This window comes from Halichoeres trimaculatus, unplaced genomic scaffold (genome assembly GCF_033239565.1).
Source record: "Halichoeres trimaculatus isolate MK-OKI-2021-1 unplaced genomic scaffold, fHalTri1.1 fHalTri1_scaffold_14, whole genome shotgun sequence".
In the NCBI taxonomy this organism is placed as follows: Eukaryota; Metazoa; Chordata; class Actinopteri; order Labriformes; family Labridae; genus Halichoeres; species Halichoeres trimaculatus.
In genome coordinates, this window is record NW_027437192.1 from 30,038,625 (window position 1) to 30,063,475 (window position 24,851).

Below are 24,851 nucleotides of genomic sequence, written 5' to 3' on the forward strand. Positions count from 1 at the left end.
CAACATAAAGATGTGCATCCACTTGGGCTGCAGAAGCAGTGTTCAGCTTCATTCATTCAGATGAGTTATGTGGCGTTGGTGTCTGATGTTAGCTCTTTTAGCCATGTCTGTGAATAGCATGATGCTACTCTGTCTTCTGGTGTTCCCTCTGTTGCTGGGTTAGCACAGTTAGCTCGTCCATCTCATTGGAGATAGATCTTATGTATGTTCCCAATAACGATGGATGGAAGGACAGGTCGATGTCGTCACTTCTTAGCCCACGCCTGAGAACCAGCACGTCGTCCTCACCTCCTTTTCAGCACATTGTGGGAAGAAATCAGGCCTTGCACCAGTTAGCATTGACATGCTACAGGCTGCAAACAGCTGAGTTCACATGTAAACAATGCAACCATGGTTACATGTAGGATCTCCAGACAAACACAGGAAAAAAAGTAGTAAAACTATTGCTGAAGCCACAAAAAGTTTGGCGTCCATGACCAACAAATGAACTAGACAAAGAAACGATCCACTCCAAATACAAAGATTATGTAAAAGAGACGAAAAAATTACAAGAAACGGACAGAGAAGAGGGAGCTGCTGCAAAAGGCAGCCACTTCCTCCAACCTCAGGTTGCCGATGGATTTATTGAAAAAGTTGTTTTTGGGGCGACACTATGAACTCAATATAGAGTAAATAATGAGTAAAGGTATGAATTATGATCAACAGAAACAGATTTTATGATTAAAGTAAAACTATGATAAATCAGTAATTGTGAAAAGAAAATGTGGTGCAGTTTTCTGCCTGAAAATAGTTTTCTGGTTCTGGTGATCTGTGCTACCCCTTGATTTGGGAGGTTTTCTGATTTATTGACACATGTTTACATCCTGGTATTTCACGGTCTGGGAAGTGTCAGGTGGGCTGGGTTTCTCCATTAAAAACACCTGTTCAGTGCATATCTGTCCACTTGCTGATCTTTTCCATCCACTCACTGACTTTTCACAAACCTGTCAGTTGTTTACCATCACTCAAAGTGATAATATTAAGTTAAAAATTGTATTTTTGGTGGTTAACTCCCTCTCAATGCTTGACAAACCGTTATACTCTGCAGTGCTGCTGAAGTCAAAAGCTCATGCGCATCCATAACTTTTTAAAGACAGTTAAAGGTAGAGTCTGCAGGTGTTTTCGTTACTGGTTAGTAATCCCGTCCAATCCAACGTCATTTGTTAAGCACTTTTAAAACAGACAGTGTTGACCAAAGTGCTGTACAGAGAAACTAAATAATTAAATTTACCAAAATAAAATACAAGGATAACATGAAACAAAAGGAACACTTCATGTGAAAAAAAGAAAACAATTTCAAAACAATTTGAAACTCAAAACAATTAAAAGTAAGCACAAACTCAAACTGGGCTCCTCCTCTTTGGCTCAGTGCCAGCTACAGCACACACCCACTGCCACCAACCGTGACTACGTAAACACGAGCAAGTGAAAATAAAGCCAGGCTTCAGCCTTGTTTAGTAAAATGCTTTGTCTGTTGGGTGTTTTGTTTTTCTTTGGTTGTGTTTTTTTTTTTCCTTTGTGCTACATCCATTATTGTAGCAGCTCAGGATAGCTTCTTCCACTCGCTAATCAACACGCAAAGTCACTTGCACACTTGTGATTGGCTGATATAACCACGGTTACGCTCCTCCCAGAAATTTCCAAATAAAACCAAAACATCAACATACAGGCAGAGGAGGGGTTGAGGCAGACACAGACACTGACAAACATGTACAGAGGACCAGAGGAGACGATTGCACAGTATTATTTTTGTAAAAGTTGACGTCTTATTTTCTTAATATGCATACCCCATTTTTAAGAGGACTATACTTGGATTACATCTGTTCTGATGTCATATTATTCAACAACTTTGCACAGACATGAAAATAATCTTAATACCCTCATGTGTGTTGGTGATGGGGGGTGCTAGCTGAATAAACGGTGAATAATTAGACTGATATAATATATCTTTTATACTTTCATCTTTGAGTTAAAATTTTAAAAAATATATAAATATGTGTAACTTTTTCTGCTGATTACTTTTTTGTCTTTGGCTCATAATGAGTGTAATAAGAAACTTTTAGGACATATATCAGAAAAAAAAAAAAAAAAAAAACTCACTCACTGAGCTTTTGCAGTGTGAGCAGACCCTTTAAACAGCTGGATGACTGCAGTAACCAAAGATATGTCAGGCAGTTGCTCAGGTACACCACGAATAAGAAATGTATCAATACAGCACAAAAACTGGCAACAGAGACAGGTAACAGTCAGGGCTCCAACCAGCAACACGGACAGGTTGAATGGTGCCTTAAATACTGTGAGTCTGTCTCAGAGTGATCCATCTGAAGGTGTCCCTCAAGAGACTAGATTTATTCAAACAAAGGAACATTTATCTAGGTGTCTGTTCCCCATCAGACACTTCCAACTGGAACACTCTGAAGTGAAAACAACTCAAGACAGGTGAGTGATAACATGTGTAACATCGCTGGTGTGGGTTTAGAGAGCTATCAAACTGCAATTTGCAACAGTTTTCACCATATTTTTCCTTTTTATCCTCCCAGAAAAGAGTAAACAGTAAACATGCTCTTACACTTTTTAAAAATGAAAGTGTCCTCTGTAAAAAGTCACTGTTCTGGGATGTTTTTAAGGCTCTTATTGGGACAAAGAACTTAAAAAAAAAAAAAAAAACCCAGAGACGTACAATTTCTGCTTCAGTTGACCTTTGTATGTTCAGTTTTGCCTCTAGAGTTCCTGTTGGTTGCCAAAAAAAGGGGAGATTCAGATATTTCTCAGCCAAAGCTCCATCTGTAGTTTTTGGCCATGAATCCAATTGATTACGATAGAATCTTATCTTCATGCTGCAAAACCAGTGGATGATTGTGACCAAGTGAATCCAATCAGCTCACACAATCAGATAGAGAGAAAACAAATCCTCAGTTTATCCTGACGGAGTGGCTGAGGAAAACAGACTGTATTTTCAAAGTGCATGCACTGACAAACCTTTAAATTGAAACCAGAGGTGCTTTGATCTGATTTTATTCTGCATATCTACAAAAAAAGGTGATATAATCTGGTTTCTGTCTCTAAAGCAGCTCAACAAGGATTAAGATTAAGACTATGCAGCTAGAGAAGTTGCTTACAGAAGCTATGAATTGGATTGTTGGATGTGTTTTTGTCTGTGTACTGATATCTTTACGGCAAGTTGAGCTCATCTACCAAAACAATTCTACCACAAACCAAAAATACAAACTAGTGTTATATACTTGTGCAGTTTCCATTTGTTTCTAAGATAGCATATTACATACTGATAATTATATCATCTAAAATATTTAGGATACTCAACCCAAAGTTGTTTAGTCCTCCTAGTATCTAACTTCTGCTTTCCCCTCATTGCTGACACAGTTGTGGACTCTTTTACCAAGACAGCATTAAAAACCAGCAAACGACCGTCAAGTACAGCTCACACTTTTTTTCCCAGTGCTGAAAGTTGTTGTAAAAAATGTTTGTGATACAACGGGCTCTTAATTACTACTGACTTGAGAGGGTTAAAATCAGGGAAAATTTCAGTCAACACCTCTGCCTCAGAGGACTGCTTTTACTTTTTGATATTGTTACATTTACAACAAAAGAGGAGGCAGTTTTCTAACCCATGTTTCTGTTTGCTAATTTTCCATTCTTTGGTAGTTTAATGGCATTAAGAGGAAATAACGTCTGTATTTGTGGACACCATAGCTGAACTCAAAGACTTTGGTGTTTTAGAAAACTCTTATTCCAGCCTCCATCTGATACTTTGTTTTAGCTGCTGTCTCTTTAAGGCTCCACATACCACAAACCCCCTGTCCTCTGATTGGCTAGCCCTCTGGGGTGTCAGAGGCGGAGCTAGGGGCAAACCTTGGCGTTTGAGGCCAGTCCCTTGAATAGTCAGTTCACAGACAGATTCAGGGATATCTATAACATATAAATATGTAGAGGTTTTACAATCTTTAAAGCTTGAGAATGAACATCCTGCACGGTAACTTTATATCTAAGGTTATTATATGGGAAAGCAGAATACCCTCTCTTTAACTGACAAAGGTTATTGTGTTAGAATGTCATTATGAACTTTCACTTGTTTGCAGTAAGTTAACATGAAAGGTTTGAAAGACTTCATTTTTTAAACTTTGATTAAAAGAAAACATGAATTATTCATCATCAACAGCAAATTGGCAATAATCAGTCCACATAAAAACATATGATGTTTCTGTTTCGAAAAAACAATTCATTCATTCATTCATTCATTCATTCATCTATTTCTGAGCCGCTTATCCTGTTCAGGGTCGTGGGTGGCTGGAGCCTATCCCAGCTGTCATTGGGTGAGAGGCGGGGTACACCCTGGACTGGTCACCAGTCAATTACAGGGCTGACACACAGAGACAGACAACCGTTCACACACACACTCACAGCTGTGGACAATTTAGAGTGTAGAGTGTTGCGCCACAGTGCAGTAAAAATAATTCAAGAAATAAATTAGTAACTAGAATATTTAAGTTCAGTTAAATTAAAACAATAACGAAAATCCCTTTATCCTCACTGGTTCACAGACCTCTTTCCAACCAAGCTGGCGCTCATGTTGTTCCAGGCTTGTGTTTCCACTGGCTTCAGCTACTCAAAACTGGTGCTTAGCAAGCACCAACTCTTTGCTACCGACTATATCAGGGGTCAGGTGTGGTGTTACAGTGACCAACAATCAGTTGTGAAAAACAGCCATTCTTAAAAAGGAAAGCTACCAAGCGAGTATTCTGTTATTTTGTTGTTCCCTAATTGAAAACTTGAAATGGAGCAGAATTTATATGACAGGATGTCATTTCTGTCCCTTGTTTATGCATTAGAATAGAATAAAAATAGAAAATAGTTTAATAGAAAATACTTTATTTGTCCCTGAGGGGAAATTCAGGAGTCACAGCAGCAATCAAGAAAACAAAAGTAAGAAAGTGTACAGTGCAAAAATGAAAAATTTTCATTTTTATCTGCCAAATGATGTTTTATGGTGACACAATGACATGGCTCCAACTTGGCTCCTTGCTGATGGAAAAGCAAACTGGAAGAATGCGATTAGAACTAATTAAACATTACCACTAGCATTGAACAACCACTGGTGGAAAAGTGGGTATCAGCCATGTGAGTGTGGGCGTAGAAAGCAGGAAACAGGAGGTGTGGATGGGTCCTGGAAGAGACCAAACTGGGAGCTGGGAGAGAACCAGGCTGGGATCACACGGACCCAACAGCAAGCCCAAATAAGTAGGAATCAAGCTGCCAGTGATGAGATTTGCAAGCAATCTTACTGAAAAACAACCTTAAAGTCGCTTATAATAAACAGACTTGGAAACACTGGTTACACCATGCTGTGCCTGTGTTTAGTTAGGCCTGGTTTAAATGTGAAACCAATTTAAGGACAGAGTTTGTTCATCCCTTACTTTCTATCTCCTTCAACAAACGCACAGGAAGAACACATTTCTGGAAAAGGAACAGTTTTATTGTAACATCTTCTCTGTTATAATAATTCTATGCTCTCTCTATATATTTGTATTTATATTTTTACATAGGACACAAGCTACTAAGGAATACATAGAGTACAGTGAGCGACATATAAAAATATCATAGTAGTATTGGCACAGATGAAGTATTAATCGTACTTTACATGTTTTACATTCAGCAAAAGGAAATAAATACATGTTCATCACAGTGGAGTCAAACGTTTTTACATTCAGGTCAAACACAAGATGAATGTTTCAGCAATGAGCAGACAAGGAACATACACCTCCTCTCACACACCACACACACGCACACATGAGCAAGACTCTCAGTAAAGGGCAATCAAATACAAAAAGGTTCAAGTCAGCTAGTTTTGAAGGTTGACAGCACTTGCAAGGATCTATTGGATTTATGGATCACCTCTGAATTCACTCTCAGTTATTCCAGCAGCATACATGTACAGACACATTTACTCATAAAACACAAACAGGTTACAGAATGGGTTTCAGTGCGGTGCAAATACAACTCAGATCTCGTTTGGTGCCTTTGAGTGAAACCTTTGCACAGCTGCGATCCATCTCATGAAACAATTTCAAACCTAGATTTGTCCTTGAAAAGGCCAATCTCAATACCTCAAACACTTTTCCCCTCCATCGATTCCCACTGACCCCTTTGGGTAAACACACACGGCCCTACACGCAAACAAGCTAAAGCTGAGCAGCATGTGTTTGTGTGTGTGTGTGTGTGTGTGTTGTCAGGGAGGGGAGGATGGGGAGGTTTGAGAAATGATGCATGATGCATGGCGGCTCCAGCAGATTGCTTACACAGCTTTGCTTAGCGGCTTTTTGAGAGCCATCTCTGGCGTCCTGAAGGAGCCCATTTGATTAGAGTCAATCATGGTGACGCTCTGCTTACGAGAACAGCTTCACAGGAGGGAAAAAGGAGCACTTTGTGATGCCCTCTTTTGTACAAAGTGACGACAATACAATGCAGAGATGGACAGCCGAGCAGACGGTTTCACAACAAGTGCAGGATACAACCTTCAGATCCAAAGAAACAGTGGGTGAACAAGCTCAAAGGAACACGAGAATAAAAGATAAACAATAGGGAAAGAAAACAGCTGTTTGGACTTTTTAAAGCCAGTGGAGGTTGATTCAAGGTTCTCAGTAAAGTGCACTTGCCATCAAACCAGTGCAAAGGTTAGATATAGCTCTTTCTATGTACATAACTACATACGCAGCAGATGCACATCCACCGCGGGATATGAGAAGTCAGTGGCAACACTATGATAACAGTTCTTCAGAGTCAGAATGTAAACAGCATTTGATGGACAGCTCAGTGATGGGGAAACCGTCCTCACATGCACGCTGGGAAATGATATCACATTTAAATGTGACACGAAAAAAGGTGAAAAAAAGAAAACATCAAACATTTATGTGACGCTGCTGATGGCATGATCAAAGTATGGCCTCGTGAGGGTTCAGGAGAAGCGACTGCTACGGTGGTGCTTCCCTGCTAACATCATGCATCATGTCGAACTCGCTGTACAGGAAATGGAAATGAAAATGAGTGCATGAAGATGAGTGTTGGCAGTGAGTCTATGTGTAAAAGGAAATGGCACCCTGATCGACAGCATCCAGAAAATGATGAATTTTAAAGTGCTGTATGACATCCACCCTCATTGAGATCGTTTAGAAAGTTATAGCCATCAGACCACGTGATTAAATCAAGTTTTCTCATCATATTGAATTTTTTAAATGCCAAATGTGGTGATTCTGAGTGAAAAAGCGGCTGTTCTGTGGTGGTAAAAGGCTCTGTGAGGACTGTTTGGCGCTGGTTGAAGTGATACCTGTGGCTGGAATGAGTAGTGTTTTTTTTCAGGAAACAAAGCAAATCTTCTTTTTAACACCACTTTTCCCAGGATGCAAAGCAACAAGGTAAAGAGGACAACAATGAAACTTTGTAACTCAGTGTATAGCATAGTTTAGAATCCAGAAGGGGGGCAGACTGACATGCTGGTACAGAGCCATAGGCAATGGTGTGCCAACTTGGGATCCAAAACTCTTGCTAAGAAGCCCACGTTGGAGCCAAAACAAGTCCCAAAGTGGCCTTTTTCTCAGCTAAAAGTGGCCCCAAAGTGCCCACTCAAGATCCAAAAAATTGCTTAAAAGTCCTCTTTAGAGCCAAAATATGCTGAAGTGCCCTCAAAACCAGGCCCCAAATTGCCCACTTAGAATCCAAAACACTCACTAAAAGCGTCTTTGGAGCCAAAAAAGCCCCCCAAAATGACCTTTTTGGAGCCAAAACAGACTTAAAGTGTTCTCTCTGGCTCCAAAACAAACCCCAAAGTGCCCTTTTTGGAGCCAAAAATAAACTATAGTGCATTTTTGGATCCAAAACAAGTCCCTAAGTGCCCTTTTTGGAGCCACAAATGCACTAAATGGCCCTCTTTGACTCCAAAACAAGCCCCAAAGTGCCCTATTTCGACCCAAAACTGCGTTCAAGTGCATTTTTGGATCCAAAACAAGTACCAAAGTGGCCCTTTTCTCAGCCAAAAGTGGCCCCAAAGTGCCCACCCAGGATCAAAAAAATTTCTTAAATGTCCTCTTTAGATCCAAAATATGCTGAAAACCAGGACTCAATTTGCCCACTTTGGATCCAAAACTCTCGCTAAAAGCTTTCTTGGAGCCAAAAAAGGCCCCCAAAGTGCCCTTTTTGGAGCCAAAACCGAGCTATAGTGTCCTCTTTGGCTCCAAAACAAGCCCAAAAGTGCCCTTTTTGGAGCTGGAAATAAGCTAAAGTGCGTTTTTGGAGGCAAAACATGTCCCAAAATGGCCTGTTTGGAGCCAAAGCTGCACTAAATGGCCCTCTTTGGCTACAAAACAAGCCCCAAAGTGCCCTATTTGGACCCAAAACTGCATTCAAGAGCATTTTTGGAGTCAAAACCACACTTTAGTACCCTCCAAAAAGAGCCCCTAATTCCCCTTTTTGTAGCCAAAACTGCTTTTAAGCGTGAATTTGAAGGCAAAACAAGCCCCATAGTGCGTTTTTGGAGTCAAAAGGGTGCTAAAGTGCCCTTTTTGGAGCCAAAATATGCACTGAATTGCACTCTTGGGAGCCAAAATGCACACTTAAGTGCCTTTCTTATTTGCAAAACACTAATTCTCCCCCTGAGCTGGCTGAATAATGATAAACTGCTGTCTTTGGTGGCAAAAATGTGCACGTTATCTGCCTTTTTTTTATAGGTTATAGCCTTTAGAGATCACCAACTTGGCTCTGACACTCAATTTAATCATGAGACTCTTTAGAGATCAGTTATAAAATCCTCACAAAGCCTTTAACCAAGGTTTAATGAGTTTGCTAAAACTGACGTGAAGTTAAACATTAGTATATATATATGACAGATCTCACGGTGTACTTGGATATACGGATCATATGCTGCGTGGGCTAACTGCCTCTGTTTTATGCCTTATAGACACTTTTCATTTGATAGACTTCATGATAACATCACACAAATGTTCACATTAAGACCGGACTGACACTGTAGACACACAGGCAGATAAAAAATAAATATCTCAAACATCGTTTCTGTATAAAGGAACGTCTATGTTTCGTACAACAAAACTACTTCATGTACAATCCAGGGGATAAATGCTGAGCATCTATTGCCGTGCCTCTAAGGACTCTTGTTGGTGTGACCCCAGAAGAAGACTCCACTGGGGGCCCTAAACCAGCTCTAAAGGGAAAGAAGGTAAATGCTTCGATCACAATAAGCATCTGTTAGTGTTCTGGCTGAGAGGTTATTCATAAGGCCAAAAATAAAACATCCAAAATCAATCCCGTGACAGATATCAGATGTTCTGTTTTGCATGGCTACACATGAAACTCAGACTTCTGAGTCAGCGTTTCAAACAGTCACAAACACTGATCTTTAAATAACAGCTGCTAACAATCCTAACAGATGGATATACAGGTCCTGCCTCTTGGAAACCAGGGTTCTATACAATAAATACTCTGTACAAAGCGAGGGTTAAGACCTTATCCTCAGCATCAGGTTCAGTCCATTCGCCTGCAGTCATAGCACCGTTATTTAAAGTAGTTAAGCCCTGCCACTAAGAAGAACTTCTCTAAGAACAGCTCTGAATCCAGGACTGCGATGTGGGCAGCACGTCCGATCAGGGTGTTGGCCGTGTTGGGTAGAGCGTGGAAAACATTCTGTCGGATCAGTCGGCACTCTTTAGCCTCCACAAGCGGCTGCAGGAGGTTGTTGATCATCTCAGTGTAAACCGGACCTTCAGGAAAGCAAAGAAAAGAAACAAAGCTCAGGTATAGTCTGTTGTGTCGTGTTCATGTATTGTCTACGAATTAACAACATCTGACAAACACTGAAATAAAACAAGCTCCACAGCACGTTGGAAATGTGTTGAAATCAACGAAACAAACAGAGAAAGAAACTTTTCTTGCATCAATACAGCAAATAGATCTGCCCAATGAGAGTTCACAATCAGAGTGCAGTTTGGGTAATTTCAATCCTTTCATTATCAGGCGGTTTTATTCCACTTGATCCACCTGGATTCAGAACATCAGGGTCAATATGATGCTCACAGATCTTTAAGTGCAGGATCCCCACAAGGCTATTGTTGCAAACCATGCAGTGATAAAAATGTCACAATCATATCAGAACTGACCTCATGTCTCAAAGCTAAACTGGGCAGGACTATTGAAAAAAAAAAAGATGGTTTTCCCAGTTTCTTAATATGCTTTTGCATTGTATAGCACTCCTTTACAACTGGTTTTAAATGATCTAGCTATGGAATTCCTGGGACACAGCTTCAATAATTACTGGTATCTATTATACGGTATGATTTCCTACGGGCTTGTATCTTACTGATTGTATCACTTTGTTTTGTATAGTATGGCCTTATATCATAGGGCTTAGTATCACATCATATTGAACCAGTTTGTTTCAAAGGTGTCATGTTTTTACAATGGAGGTCAAAAAAGTTAAAAATTTACATGTCAAAAAAGTAAATTTACAAGATTAATCTCATGAATTTACAAGAATTAAGTCACTAATTTATTAGAGTAAACTTATTATCATAGTCTATAGCTACAGGCTATCAGAAGATCTAAGAAACGCAGTATGAAAAAAACATTAGATCACTTGTGTATAACATGATGTTGATGCTGATGTTGATGTTGCTTCACTTCTCCTGGGTAAAGTTATTGAATATTTCTGTATCATATTTTTTTCAGTGTTGCAATTTGCAGACGTTTCATTTGAAGAGCTGGCTCTGCACAGAGGCCAATGCAAAGTTCCCCAGCACTGAGGAAAATACATCTGTAGCTGGCAGTCTACCTCGCTGTGTTGCTCCATTCTCACAAATTTAAGAGATTTATCTCCTAAATTATTATTATTATTTTTTTTAATGTGGCCTCAATCCTATGTTTAATCATATTAGATTAAAAAAAGTTATATTCCCCCTTTTTTCATACCGAAAGATAGACTCTTCTTTAAACGTATTTATGACATTTTAACTTAATCTCTACAAGCAATTTAATAGAAATCTACCTTAACTTTTTTTCTTTTTTTTTTCTTTTTTATAATGCTTGGGTTAGAACCTAAAAGTTTAATTTGATTTTATTTTTTTTAGGGTTACATATAAATGCTATGTATTTGTGCCCTCTGAATACAAATAAAGTAAATATAATAATAACAAAAGTAAAACAAATAAAAATAAAACCTGTTGGTAAAAGTTCTCGTCAGGACAAAAACTCTGAATGATCTTTACTAAAACTAACGATACTAAGTAAAAACAAGTATGATGGATTTCAAGATGGTATTAAACCGGGTCCCATGTTAAATGGTGGCAGATTTAACAACATTTAGAGAAAAGGAAAACATATCTCTGCTTTAAGTTTTGAATTTTCAAATGTTAAATAACAAAATCAGATTCGAAGTGAAGACAAGAAATGAAATAAAGCCAAAATCAGAGAACAGAAAGTAAAAACCTCTTTCCCTCCACACAATACCTGATGTTTTTAAGAAAAGGTAGACTTGTTTTTTTCAGTTATTGAAAAAAAATGAACAAATCCATCAAATACTCGTCTGACCTGTGGTCCTGTCTTTAAGAGCAGTTTTGCACATCTCAATTCTGGCAGAGTGGAAAGGAACATAACGGTCCTGTGGAGACGCCACCAGCACCACGTTCTTGAAGAACTGGAGCCCTAAAAGGACACAAGATAAACGCATAAACAAGACGTGAGGGAGAGTGTGTGTGTGTGTGGTGAGTGTGTGTGTGAGTGTGTGAATGAAAGAGAAGCAGAGAGAGGAAGACAGACGAACAGAGTGAATTGGTTGTAAAACGCAAAGTACAATCACAAAGTACAATGACAGGCTTGAAACGATAAAACAGCATATTTTCTCAAGTCTCCTGTCAGTGTGCTTTTAAGAGAGTGCACTGGTGGGTTCCCAATGACAGGGTTTGGATCATTTTGTCAGCCTGCCACAGGGCTGGAGGGGTAAAAAGTGTTTTCAGGCTTATCTTCTCCAAGCCTGTGTGACAAACGACTGCTTTGTTCCACTCACACAGTGGGGAGGCCTCTCACAGGCCTCTCTCAGCTCGCTGCCAGGGCTCGCTCGCAGTTTGAGAGCTAGCGAGCTGACACACACACACAGAAATTTGACGAAAGAGACAAGATGACAACATTTTCATGAATATTTGAATAGCCTATCTTTCAAGGAAAACTCTGTAAAGAAAGCGAGTCAATAAAGAGTCTTTGTTTTTGAATCCATCCGCTTTGGGTCGGTACCTGGTTTCTGGCTCAGGAGATAGAGGAATGTTTTCCGTGGATCGACGTGATCTCTGAAGGTGAGCTGCAGTAGGGATCCCGATTTCTTCAGCTTTTGCATTAACCACAGACCTAAGCAACACACACACATCGATATATAAAAACATTTAGCCAATCAGACCCAGGCACTGTAAAAAAATAACTTTTTGATTCAACTACTCACTTAAGTCATCTAGTTGTTTTGAATGAGTTAAATTAATTCAACATGAATTATCAAACAATTTGAATTTAATTCATCAAGTTTTTACAGCCAAGTAATTTTTGTTGTGATGGTGTTTTGAGTGAGGAGGGACCACACACTGCAAAAAACTGAAATCAAGTGTTTTTTTCCTCTTTTAAGGGGGCAGTGAGGGGTTTGAAAGTGATCTTGAAAACTTCTCCTTTCTAGATATATACCTGATCTTAATCCACACTTTAAAATTAGATTATTAGTGCCAATATTACTGGTTACAGGCTATTTAAAAAAGCTACTTCTTAGCTTCCCGATCGGGTCGAGCAGGACAGGATTGATTTATGGCACGTCTAGGTCTCTATGACAACACCGGGCCAGCTGACAAAGTTTAGTAGAGAGAAGAGAGATCTCTGTTTTTCTCTGCTGAAAAAGATTTCTGCGATTAATTATGTAGTGATGGTGGACACTGGAGCCTAACTGTCAGACAGAAAAAGGACAGAAGAGCAGGAGAAAGGTAGAGCACGAGCTAAAGGCTACTTAGCCTTCACTAGTAAAAAGTTGTGTTGAACAAAGAAGATTTGTTTCGATCCGATCTCCATTTAATTCCAAAAAAAACCCTTGCTTAAAGAAATTTACATCATTGTGTGTAGACTCCAGTCCACAAGGTGGCGAGGGAGTGCAATTCAAACAGGTCCTCCTCACAGCATCTTTAAGTAGAAATTGTGCTTTTACACTTGATATGAGCCACATTTAACTTATCAGTCCAGAAAATGTCCTTTTTCAAGTTATTTATAAAAACAGAGTCTGAATTGCTAGTAACAAATTTTAAAAAAAATCTGTCAATGGAACAAGAAAAATTAGCTTAAAATTAGCTTAAAACTAGTATAATGTTTTAATACAAGGGACTTTTCTCTTGTTCCATTTGCAGATTTTTTTTAACTTGTTACAAGCAATTCAGACCCCATTTTGTCTTTAAACAACATAAAATAAGACATTTTTCTGGACTGGTCAGGTAAATGTGGCTCACATTAAGTCTAAAACGACATTTTCAACTGGAAATAAGACAAAAAAAATTGACAAAATTTCAGTTTTTTGCAGTGCAGTGAATAGAGGACCCTGCTGTTCTTTGAGATGTTGCACAGAGGGCACTGTAAGTACATTGTAAAAATGACTGAGAGCATGGGCCCATGCCTTGTGGAGCACAGATGCCTGGTCCGTGCAGTGGAGCACAGACAGCCTGTGTCCTCCCACAGTGTTACGTATCAATGCACAGCAGGGTCTTATATCCACTGTGTTTCCTCCTCACTCGTGGTTTGACAAAACACAGTCACAACAAAAAAAGAATTTATGTGGACATATATTTTTAAGTTGAAGCATATTGAGTAGTTGGGATGATGCCAACTTATAATAATGTGTTATCACAACTTCAGCAATCTTTTGTCATCCTGACTAAAAATAATATATTATTAAAAAAAACAGTAAAAAATCACTTTTTACAGTGTGCTTTAGAGACACCCAGCACCGAGGCCTTATGGGTGATATTCTTAGATTAAAGACAGTCTGATGCTGCAATATGCAGCTTGTCGATACAGCACGGTGCCGCGTGTCTGTGACCTCACCTGTGCTGACCAGTGTGCTGTTGTTGTACAGCGTTCCCAAGTGTGGGCCCGACAGCGAGAGGAAAGTGTGCAGTTTGGGCAGATAGCAGCGGAAGCGGGGCCTCGTCAGCACAGAGCGGATGATGATGTTCCCCAGAGAGTGGCCGATGAAGCTGTCGGCCGAAGACAAACAACTTTCAGAGAGAAAAACTGGCAAGTTGAGTGGGTGGCAGGAAACACAGCGCCTCCAACGCTGCTGACCCACAGAACAGGACACTGTGCAACATCTTATTTTAGCTCCTATGTGAGCGGACATGCTTCTAACTGAGGCTATTTGGAGATTTTAGCTGCTGTAGTCGTGATTGCAGAAAACTTATAACCACATTAAACTCTCTCTAAGTCGCTGATGTCTTAATGGTGCTAACAGAGGACACACCACGCAATACCAAGCATCCTCCCAGCAGTCGTGGGGAATTTTAGATTCATGAAGCTATGTCTGTCACTTGGTTTAATTACTGCTCTGTTACAGCTCTACCCCAAAATCCCTGGTTGCCATGTCTGCTCCTTCTCATCTGTCTCCTCACAGACTAAATATAGAAGTAATGTGGAAAGAACCAGATGCTGTTGTGGCACTCCATTGCTTTTGTCTTTGATACTTACTCTCTAGAGAACGGGAAAGAAAGTTAACAAACTTGGGTGGAAACTCTTACAAAAAAATAAATTGGCACATTGAGGGCAATTAAGCAGGAAGATGAATAGCTTAATTTCAACAGAGCTCGGCACACAATGCTGTAAAGAGGAGCACAGTCTATCATGTGAAAGTCAGACACTTTTTGGCACTGTATGATAAGAGCTGTTCATCCATTTATGCCATATATTTGTTTTCAGTCTATATATTCTCATAAAACACTGGCTCTCATAAGTGAAGGCTCTGCGTTTATGTGTAGCCTCTGCTGCCATCTACTGACCGAAGACAGTGCTGCTCTCAAGGCCGCTTCTGATTTGACTTCACCTCAAATAATCAATCAAAATCAATCTGTCAGTGTTAGCAACATTTCACAGAATGATATCTGAGTAAACTAACCTTATCCTGCCAATAGTGAGATTGTACAGTTGGATATGCTGAATGATCTCATCCAACAACCTGTCCGTCATGGTGTCGAAATCTGCAAACGTGTCAATCTGCAGGGGGAGACACAGCAAAGAAAAGCACAGCTGTCAGCACAGCTCTACAAATTGCTCTGCAGCTTGTGTGAGGGGAAAAAAGGGATACACATTGTGCACATGTTTTATCAGCAGGATCCCCAATCACTGTCATCTGCAAAAACGCAAATGTACCTGGTTTCTCTCAGACATGAGGAAGTCCAGCCTGGATCCTGGCAGGCCGAGCTCAATGAAGGTTTTCACCAGGCGGAGGTCTGCGCTGTTTCCTGAAGGCAAAGCAGACAGTGAAGATTGAGACGGTGGGATTGTGATACAAACAGGTAGTTTGAAGAAAAGACTGCAAGCTATTTCATTATATAAGCAAACAGACCAAAAAACTATGAAAGAGTTAAAATATATTAGGTTAAGACTCTGACTGATGCAGGTTGTTTGACAGATACTTCAGGGAAAAAAATCCACACATTGCTAACACAGTGGCTGAGGAAGTCAGGTTTGACTGCACTTAGGCCTTATGAACATCTCTTATTGAGTGGATAAATTGCATAATGAAACAGTATTTTTCTTTTTGTGTCAAAGAAAAAGGTTCTTATACTTCCTCATATAAGAAACATTCCCCACGTCTAAATGCCTAAATACATTGAGTCGCTGCCATGTGATTGACTGATTACATATTTGTGTTTAAAGCAGTCGAACAATCCAATAGACACCTAGCAGTTCGGAACTATAAGGAAGATTGGGGTTAGTTGTCACAAGGGTTGGTTGTCCCACTCATTATATTTTGCAACCAGAGGTCACTGTCTCTCGAATTTTGATAAGGAAATTCACTGAATTGGGATCAGAACTCATCTACATAAGCTCCACCCAAGTGGTTCAATTTGGTTCATTTTGGCACGGCACAAATTTTGTGGTGTTTTTTGGACTAAAACCAGGACAGGTCTCCAAGTTGTCAATTTTCCACTCCTGTGGACAATAGAGAACTGTTGGGGTGCAAGGAAAATCCATCCAATTCCATCCTGAATTTCCCTTTGGGATAAATAAAGTATTTTTCATTTCATTATTTTTCATTTCATTTCAATCCCAGAAGGTGGACCTTAGAACAGTGCAGTCCTCTGACTGGTCGAAAAGATCATCACTTCCTGTGTGCCAGCAGTAATTAAGAACAACATATACCCCTTCCATGTTTAAATCTCCAGTTGACTTAATGAAGATAACTTTCTTTTTGTTTGAAAAATGGCGTCACGGAACACAACTGTGCTGTGTCTTCTTCATTGGATTTCATAGTGGGGTACACTGTGTCACGCGGCTACTGGCTATCGGCATCCTGCTTACACTTCACCTACCAAGAGGGGCATGGCTGACTGTTAACAGGCTTTACCAAACCAACCTGTACCAAACTGTACTGATCCATACTGGAACGCTCGCTGGAAACAGGGCCTTAGTTTTATTTGGAGTCAGACAGCTGAACTTGAGGTGAAAGGACTTTTTGTTTTTTAAGGTTGAATATTAAATATTCAGCTCCTCCGTTCTTTTCATTGTGGCTTTTACACAATGAGTTTATAACAAAACAACTGTTATCCTTAAACAGTGTGAAGGAAAAGCTATAGTTAAGATTGTTTTTTATTGGCTTACTAGTTGTTACATTATTGTTAGCCTTGTTGCTAGCAAGAAATTGTATTTGGGGTTGGTCGTCACATATATATATATGTATATGTTAAATACAGTAGGCTGGGCTACAGATGTGTTTCCAGTTCATGTTCCTCACTCATTTTGTGTGTTAAAACACATTAAGTTCAAGTCAATGTAATTAAACCTTTTTGAGTCATTGGCTGCCATTGAAGTCTATAGACGTCAATTCGATTGCAACTGTTAACTGCATCTATAGAAGTAAACTATGTTTTTCAGTGGGGAGAGGCAGGGTCTGGTGGAGCTTGTCAATCAAAATCCTGCTCGTAAACTACTGTGGGTGAGAGTGGTGCGCTCTTTGGATGAGAGCTCAGCATGGATATGAGGAGAAGATGAGAGATGACAGAGGCATAAAGAGATGCTGCAAGTCAGAAAAGTTCAGGCAGCTCACGCTCCAACTGAGAATGTGTCATGGTAGTTCGGAGAGAAAGAGCGGCCCCATCAGGAGAAAAGATGATGGGGATCGTGGAGAGCTTCAAAGGATATTGACAAGTGCAATCTTAAGAAGTATGATTATTTTTAATCAAAATCAGGAGATATATAAAAAGAGAGTCCACTTGTTTACATGGTCATGTAAAACAGTATTATCTGGGTCTTGAAAGATTGTTCTAGATGTGCAGAAAATGGCTGGCAGTCAACGAGTCAAAAAGGTTTTTACCTTTAAAACAGCACTGTGAAATCAACCCCACAGTGTGTAACAATCCTCCCCATGATAGGATTGGTTCTTGCAATAGCTCCATTTCCACCAAGTGGTTCAGTTTAGTTCGTCTAGATACGGTAAGCATTTTGTAACATTTCCTTTGACTGAAACCGGGACAGGTCCCCAAATTTCTGACCCTGTTCCGCCCCCTTTTTGGTACCCTTCTGTTGGGGTACCAGACATAATGTTCTGACCCCAGAAGAGGGAGCTAGAAACACTGCAGTCTATTGATTGGTCGTAAGAATCATCACTTCCCATACTACAGTGGTAATACAGAGCAACACATAACTGTCATTTTGAAATCTCTGGTTGACTTCATCACAAAACTGCGGTCGAAACAAAACTGTGTCACGTTTTTCTTCATTGGATTTATTATTGGGGTACACTGTGACGTGCTGCTCTGGCATCACGCTGTTACGTAACTGACCCCACTATCAGCTTCTAGTTTACATGCCGCCTACCAAGAAGGGCACAGTTGGCTGTGGAAACACAAACAGGATCAGGCTTTACTGATCCGAACCGTACCAAACTGTACTGGTCCAAACCAGACCGCTTGATGGAAACGGGGCTATTGATGGTTAAAGACCTCTTTGTTACAATGAGTTAAAAAATTAGATGAATACATACTTCAAGAAAACACCCTGAGCTTCAGTTTAATGTAGGAATGATTATTGATGATGAGCGATTCACACAGAGTGAAAAGTGTGACACTAACCCTGTTCCCCCTCTAACTCTGATTAAATGAGGAAGCTGTCTTTTTACTCACCATCAAGCCCGTGAACACAAACTACAAGGTGTATGCCATCCTCAAACTCCTCATCGTCCTCCTCGGGGGGAAAGTAGGGCAGGTCGGACGCCAGGAGAGGAAGGTCACTGTACAGGCTGGCCTGAAAGCTCAACTCTCTGAACAGATCCTCTTTGGCTTTGTAGAAACTGGAGAAAGGGAAGTGACATTTGGAAACAAAACAACAAGACATTATGTTCTGCATATAGGCAGTAAACTAAGTGAATGTGCAAAGATAAGCATTATGTGCAGTCTTGAGCTTGTGCACACACACACACACACTCACTCAGAGGCAAAATGCTGATTGAAAAGATTTAATTTCAGCAGAAAGTTTGTAACAGCAAAAGTGCTTCTGCCAAAGATAAATCGCTCCCATTGGTAGAAATAAATGGAGGAAAGGGGGGGCTGTCTTTAATTCTCTGTTATTAGTTTTGCTGTTAAGGCTTAGAAACAAAAGTCCACAGATGTACAAGTCCATCATCGAAGTTTTATTACCCTGTCATGCAGCCAGGTTGCAGATCTTGGCAGTACAGGAGTCAAAACAAATCCGATTCCAATTCCTGTACTCGCAGCTAATCATGATGGATTTTTCTGCACTCTTTGATGTGATTTAATACACCCAGGAGGCATTTCACCTCATCTTGACTTCCTCCCTTGAAATTTGCCCTCACTTCATTTTGATATGCTCAGCTTTCCAAGCGTGAGTAACTGCCAGCTACTGCACCAGATGCCATCCGTCGTCTCCAAACACCCATAAATCCTCATGGTTTTGGCCCTCTTCTCTGTAGTTTTTGTGGATTATAATCTCACTCCAAGAAAGTTTTTCCTTGGAAGAGAGCTTGAATATTTGTGACGTATTATTCACTCCTACCCAAGTCAGGTATTATTCCACCTGTCTGAACAAAATGTCAATGCTTAAAAAAAGTCCTGAACAAACTGCAAAGATGTATAAGAGGAGTCTGGGACCTGCGGCCCTGAAGCCTCTTGTGGCTCTTTGACTCATTTGCAGTGGCTTCTTGTAGCTTTTTAAAATATTATTCAAATATTTATTTTAAAAAATGTCTTCTCTACATTGAAACTAAAAAGAATAATGATTTAACATTTAATTGAACTAAATCTTCATCCCATTTGTCAATAAAGCCTGCCACGGCTCTACTTCCCCTATACAACATCAACAGCCCACCAACTTTCCATGCACCTGTGACTAACTTCAAGTTTCACAGCCCTGGTAAGATAACTACAACTACAAAAAGAAAAATCTGGAAGAAAATACAGATTTCAATTTATTTAACTGCTAAAGCGCCATCTGTCGCAAACATGCTTGAAAGGTGGCAAGACATGAGCAAATGACAAAAAATGATGAGTTAAGCTATCAAAATGTGCCATCAAACTCAAGTATTCTTTCAAAGTTTTGAAATTGTTGCAAATTTATTTAATGTGAATATTTTTGCAAAATTTTGCTTTTTTAAATTTTAATTTTTTAGCGGCTCAAAATTGTACATTCTTTTGGAATTTTTGAAATTTTTTGATTTTTTTCTGAATTTTTATTTTTCAAAACCTCCTTTTTTGAATTTATCGTGAGTTTTTTTTTCTAAGTTCAAATTTTCTTGAATTTTTTAAAAGTTTTTTTTTTTTTTTTACTTTTTTTGCAAATTTTCTTGAAATTCCTTTTTTTGATTTCAAATCTTTGAAGATTGTTTACATTTTTTAAAGATTGATTGCAGTTTTTTTCAAGTAACAATTTCTTTTGAAATTTCAATTTATTTCTGATTTTTTTTTTATTTCTTTTATATTGAAAGGAACAAACTATCACTTCACAAATAGTATTGCATAGATTGAAAAAAAACAACTTCTTGTTCGATAATTATTCACTAGATTTTAATAGGACACTGTATTACCTTAATTAGGAAGGTAAAGTAGTTTTTGTGGCTCTGGAAAGATTTTAGTCCAAGTGAGCAGAGGAAAATTGCTCCTTTGAAGATAAAGCTCGCAGACCCCTGATTCAGAAAATTCACCATGAGCCAGTAAGAAAATTAAATCAGATTTAGAGGATGCTTTAAAAAAGGGCCTCCCGCTTAACCCTGGAAGCCCTGAAGATGGGCATGTTGTTCTTTTGGACACAATCTGCTCAAAGATTAAATCTAGTTTATGGAGCTTTAAACTAAAGTGACAAATTTATGACATTTGCAGCTAAATTTAAACTGTTTGGAGTTTGTGGAGCTATCGCTGACAAGCTTTTTTTTGCTGTCTGGTCTCAGCTGCCAACATCAGCACTCCTCCCTGGCAGATATTTGAGCAGTAGCTTGTTCAGCAAGCTAATGTACAACTTAAGACATGTGTCTGTGCTTGTTGCTAAAAAAAGGAGACATTAGCTAGGGAGCTAATGTGGGCTGCAGTTCAAAGTCTTGGCTCTGTTTGTGATGTAAAGCCAGTGGTTGTCTATACAGAAAGGGATATGATAGCATTGGGCCTGTCAAACTAAAGTGTTTTTCTGCAGCTTTTCTTGTGGAATTGGTTTTAAAAAAGACACATTTCAGATACAATTCATGCATTCAGCCTTAAGAAAAACTCACTTCAACATCCGCTCATTGGTCTCATCATCCATGTTCAGGGGACTGAGTGATGACGAGGAGATGATACCAAAAGAGCCCAGGGGCTGATGGGTAATAGGTGAGGTAGTCTGCCGAGTGGACATCCCACTGATGGATGGAGAGTCTCTAAGGACCGAGGAAAATGGGAGACATGTCGGGGCACAAGACACTGACATGTTCACCACCTCCACCATCTTCTTATTCACAAAAGCCAGCCCTGAGTTGGGGATCTTGGAGGGCTTAGTCTGGCACTCCAAAGGCTCTCTGTCACTGGCTGATGACCCACTGAGATCAGCAGGTGGTGTTATTTCATTGGCTTTCAGCCCTGTGAGGTCACTCGGCCTCTGTGTGGTGGAAGCAGAGAAGTCTGCTGGGGCGTGTTGGAGTCCTAATGACTCTAAAGAGGGATAAAGACACTCCTGGTCTTCACCACTGAGCAAAGTGGTCTGAGGGAAACTTTGGCACCCATCTCCAGAGTTCACTCTCTGATCTGTTGCACTTTCATGCACACGTGGTGTGTTTTCACTGCTGCAGGGAGCTGTTTCCGTTTCCACCACGTGCACATCCTCCACTGAGGCGCCTGCTCCACTCATGTGTGTTTGATGGTTCATTTTCTCCCCCTGGCTGCCAATAATAGAGCTTTCCTTCACACAAGGGCTTTCAACAGACTCTTGTAAAAGCAGGACTTCAGACGTGCCACTTAGCGCTGACTTGGTGCTGTCGATCTCTGAAAGGTACTGAGAGTCTGAGATTTCAGGGCTGACATTTTCCTTAAGTAGATGTTCATGGTGCGATGTTGAACTTGGGTCTAGAAGGTGTGGTTCTGGTTGCTCTAAGTCTAGATTGCCGTTCAAAGAAGAGCGGGTGATCTGGAATGAATCCTGGTGTTGAACCAAGTTAGAATCTGCTTCCGTGTTCATCAACACATGATCCCCCTCGGTGTCCTCGGGGCTACTGATCTGTGGGGCAGACACTGACTTGGTGAGTTTGCTGAGCTGCCTCAGCTGCTGGTCCTCCTCATATGGCAGGGAGCTGATGGAGGTGAGTGAGGCCTGTATCCCTCCACTCGGGATGCTCCCATTGCTCTCCAGCCTCAGGCCCTCCAGAGAGCTGCGGTGGACCGGATTGCGACACACAATTTGCTTTGGTATCTCCCGCTCGCTGGAGAAGTCTAACGGAGGTCGGCCTCGTAGCGCCACCTCCAGGGGCCAAGCCACCGAGCTGGGCTCACTCTCTATACCTGAGTCAGAAATAACCGACGACGAGCGTTTCATGATCTTGGAGCTGACCAGGCCTCCGCGGTGAGGCATCTCTTTCCTGTGGTCCCCAGGAAAAGGAGACACAGCTGAATGTGCATAGGCAGTGGGAAGGCTGACGACAGGAGCGTCCTCAGTGTCATCATCCATGGAGCGGTTTAACGGCATGGCGATATCTGACTCCTCTTCGTTGTTCTCATTGCTGTTGTCCGTGGCATCGCAAGCTGTGGCGGTGCTGCCCGTCAAACCGTGAGTCAGCCGCTCATCACTGATGTTACTGGAGTCGCAGAGAGGATTATGGGTTGAGGAGTGAACCAGCACTTCTTCCCCTCTGGAAGGATCCACATCAGAAGGCTTAACTTCAGCGAACCTCAGGCCTGGATTACAGCTCTCGTCAAGCTTCCCTTGTTTCTCTTGCGGTTTCTTCAAGTTTTCTACGCTGGGTTCAACACTTTCCACAGCAGGAACAGAGCGACGGTTAACGCGACTGGTCTTGCTTTGCTCCCCTATGAGTGAGACGTATGTGGGCAGGTCCATGCAGTCATCGCTGTCCAAAGGATCCGCAGGTATTGTTGGTGATCTGGATCCGTGGCGGCTTTCAAAGATCACCTCAGCTGGAGAGATGGCACGGTCTGAGTCATTCTGCCGGTCAGCTGTTGGCACATGTGATACCCTTTCTAAAAAAAGCAAAGAACACTTGTTATCAATCAACCTCGAGAGCAGAAATCAGTGTGAAGGTGTCAGAAATTACCTGTTTGAGGAGACTCCACGTATCTGTCCTCAAAGATGATGGGCAGGCTGTTCCAGTCTCCATCGATGTCCAGGCACTCAACAGGTAAAGGAGGCATCTTGGTCAGGTAGTCTGAGCTCCGCACTTCTGCAGCTATCTGGCCATGTCTGTTAATTCTGGATGAGAAGGATTGTGTAACAGTGAAACACTGCCCTCTAATGCTGAGATCAGGTGATTGTTTTCTGGTTGTCATCACTTACAGCTCCTCTTGAAAAGTCAGAGATATCTCTTTGGGGTGCTCGGAGAAAAAGTAGGCCTCTGAAAACCTCCTGACCTGGAAGCAGACACACAAATGTTACCTTTGGGTGACCCCAGTCTCATTCTCATAGGAAGCTTTGTACCCTTAGAGATCAAACCCCTGCTCTACCCTGTCATCCAGAAGCTTTCTTCCTTCCTGATGCTTCATTGTTAAAAGTCTGCTGCTGTGACAGGATCACCAGGAACACTATTCCTGCTCTGTTTTTACCCAGTGATGATCACAGAATAAATACTAATTGAAATCCTGGCTGTGGTTGTGGGTGGAAGCATCCCAGTATCACCTCAGGCTAATCTGATAGTAAAGCAAACATAGTTATTATTTTTAGACAACGAAGAAGAAGCAGCGCAGCATAAGAGAGGCTTGAGAGCCACTTCACAGTGAAGCACATGTTTGTATTCAACAGCCCGCTGATTACATAGAAATCACAGCAGAGGGTTTACTAACGCGCTCAGAAGGGTTTAAGCTGCTGAGCCTCAGAAAGGATCCTTATTAGAAAGACCCCTCTTCAGCTCATCTGAAAAAAGTTCCTCTTAATTAGAGTTTTACCAATTATTGCAGCATGCTTAAAAATATTTTTATTACCAGCTGTGTATTTTCTACAAACCGATTACCGTAATTTCTGGACTACAACCCGCTACTTTTTTTTCTCATGCTTTGAACCCTGTGATCTATCTTCAGCCTACAATTTAAACCACTGCTGAAAACCCATCTCTTCTCCCTTGCTTTTCATTCTTGTTGATTGTTTTATCCTATAACAATTAAATGATTTTACTTGTAATTTTAGAGTTTTATTTGTAACTGGTATTTAATTTTATTTTAAGAAATATAATGCATTTTTATTTGTGTTTAATCTTTTATTATGTAAGGCACTTGGTTCAAGACTTGGTTGTATTAAATGTGCTATATAAATAAACTTGACTTGACTTGCAGAATACATAAAGGCCTATCTAAAATATCAAAATTATTGTAGACTCTTTATCAGCCAGTGATACTCTGGGATGGAACAAGTTGGGTCCTATCATAAGGTTTAGGGCAGAAATTACCCCTACAGCAGTGTTTTTGTGCAGCAGAAGCCCAGAGCACCAAACACCCCCTCCCTGCTCCTCTGCCGGTTTCCTCTGCACTCAGACGGGGCCATATTTACTTGACCAAAAACACAAATAAACGGACTCCCACCGAAAAAATCTGATATCAGTCCACATTTACGCTTTATTCAAAGTGAACAGCAGGTCATCCTTGCTTGTTATTGCATAATTTGTCCTGGAAGACTACCTGCGTTTGTTAATATCAGGCACGCCGCGCGCTGACTGATACACTAAGTAGCTAGCGCCTCGTAGTCAGCTGTGCCTCTGCAGTGGAAGTAGCACCGTTTAACGACACGGTGAGAACTAGAGCCTTATTTAGCGGTGTTTTTGTGTGAAAGTAACGCACTGAAAATTCCCTAAATAAAGCGTGAATGCAGACAGATATCAG

At 40.6% G+C, this 24,851-nt stretch overlaps 1 protein-coding gene across 1 annotated transcript in view; it reads right to left on the minus strand.

Moving 5' to 3' along the window:
- Window positions 1-5,063: 5,063 nt before the first annotated feature.
- The window catches only part of fam135b (family with sequence similarity 135 member B), an 80,893-nt gene continuing 61,105 nt past the window's right edge, over window positions 5,064-24,851 (minus strand). The window contains exons 11-20 of the mRNA XM_074686878.1: window positions 23,320-23,393; window positions 23,081-23,235; window positions 21,056-23,006; window positions 18,465-18,631; window positions 15,490-15,581; window positions 15,236-15,333; window positions 14,173-14,324; window positions 12,343-12,453; window positions 11,644-11,757; window positions 5,064-9,821 (exon numbers count right to left, since the gene is read on the minus strand). Coding sequence (XP_074542979.1) covers window positions 9,616-9,821; window positions 11,644-11,757; window positions 12,343-12,453; window positions 14,173-14,324; window positions 15,236-15,333; window positions 15,490-15,581; window positions 18,465-18,631; window positions 21,056-23,006; window positions 23,081-23,235; window positions 23,320-23,393 — 3,120 coding nt within the window. The 3' untranslated portion in view covers window positions 5,064-9,615. The remainder of the gene's footprint in view (window positions 9,822-11,643; window positions 11,758-12,342; window positions 12,454-14,172; window positions 14,325-15,235; window positions 15,334-15,489; window positions 15,582-18,464; window positions 18,632-21,055; window positions 23,007-23,080; window positions 23,236-23,319; window positions 23,394-24,851) is intronic.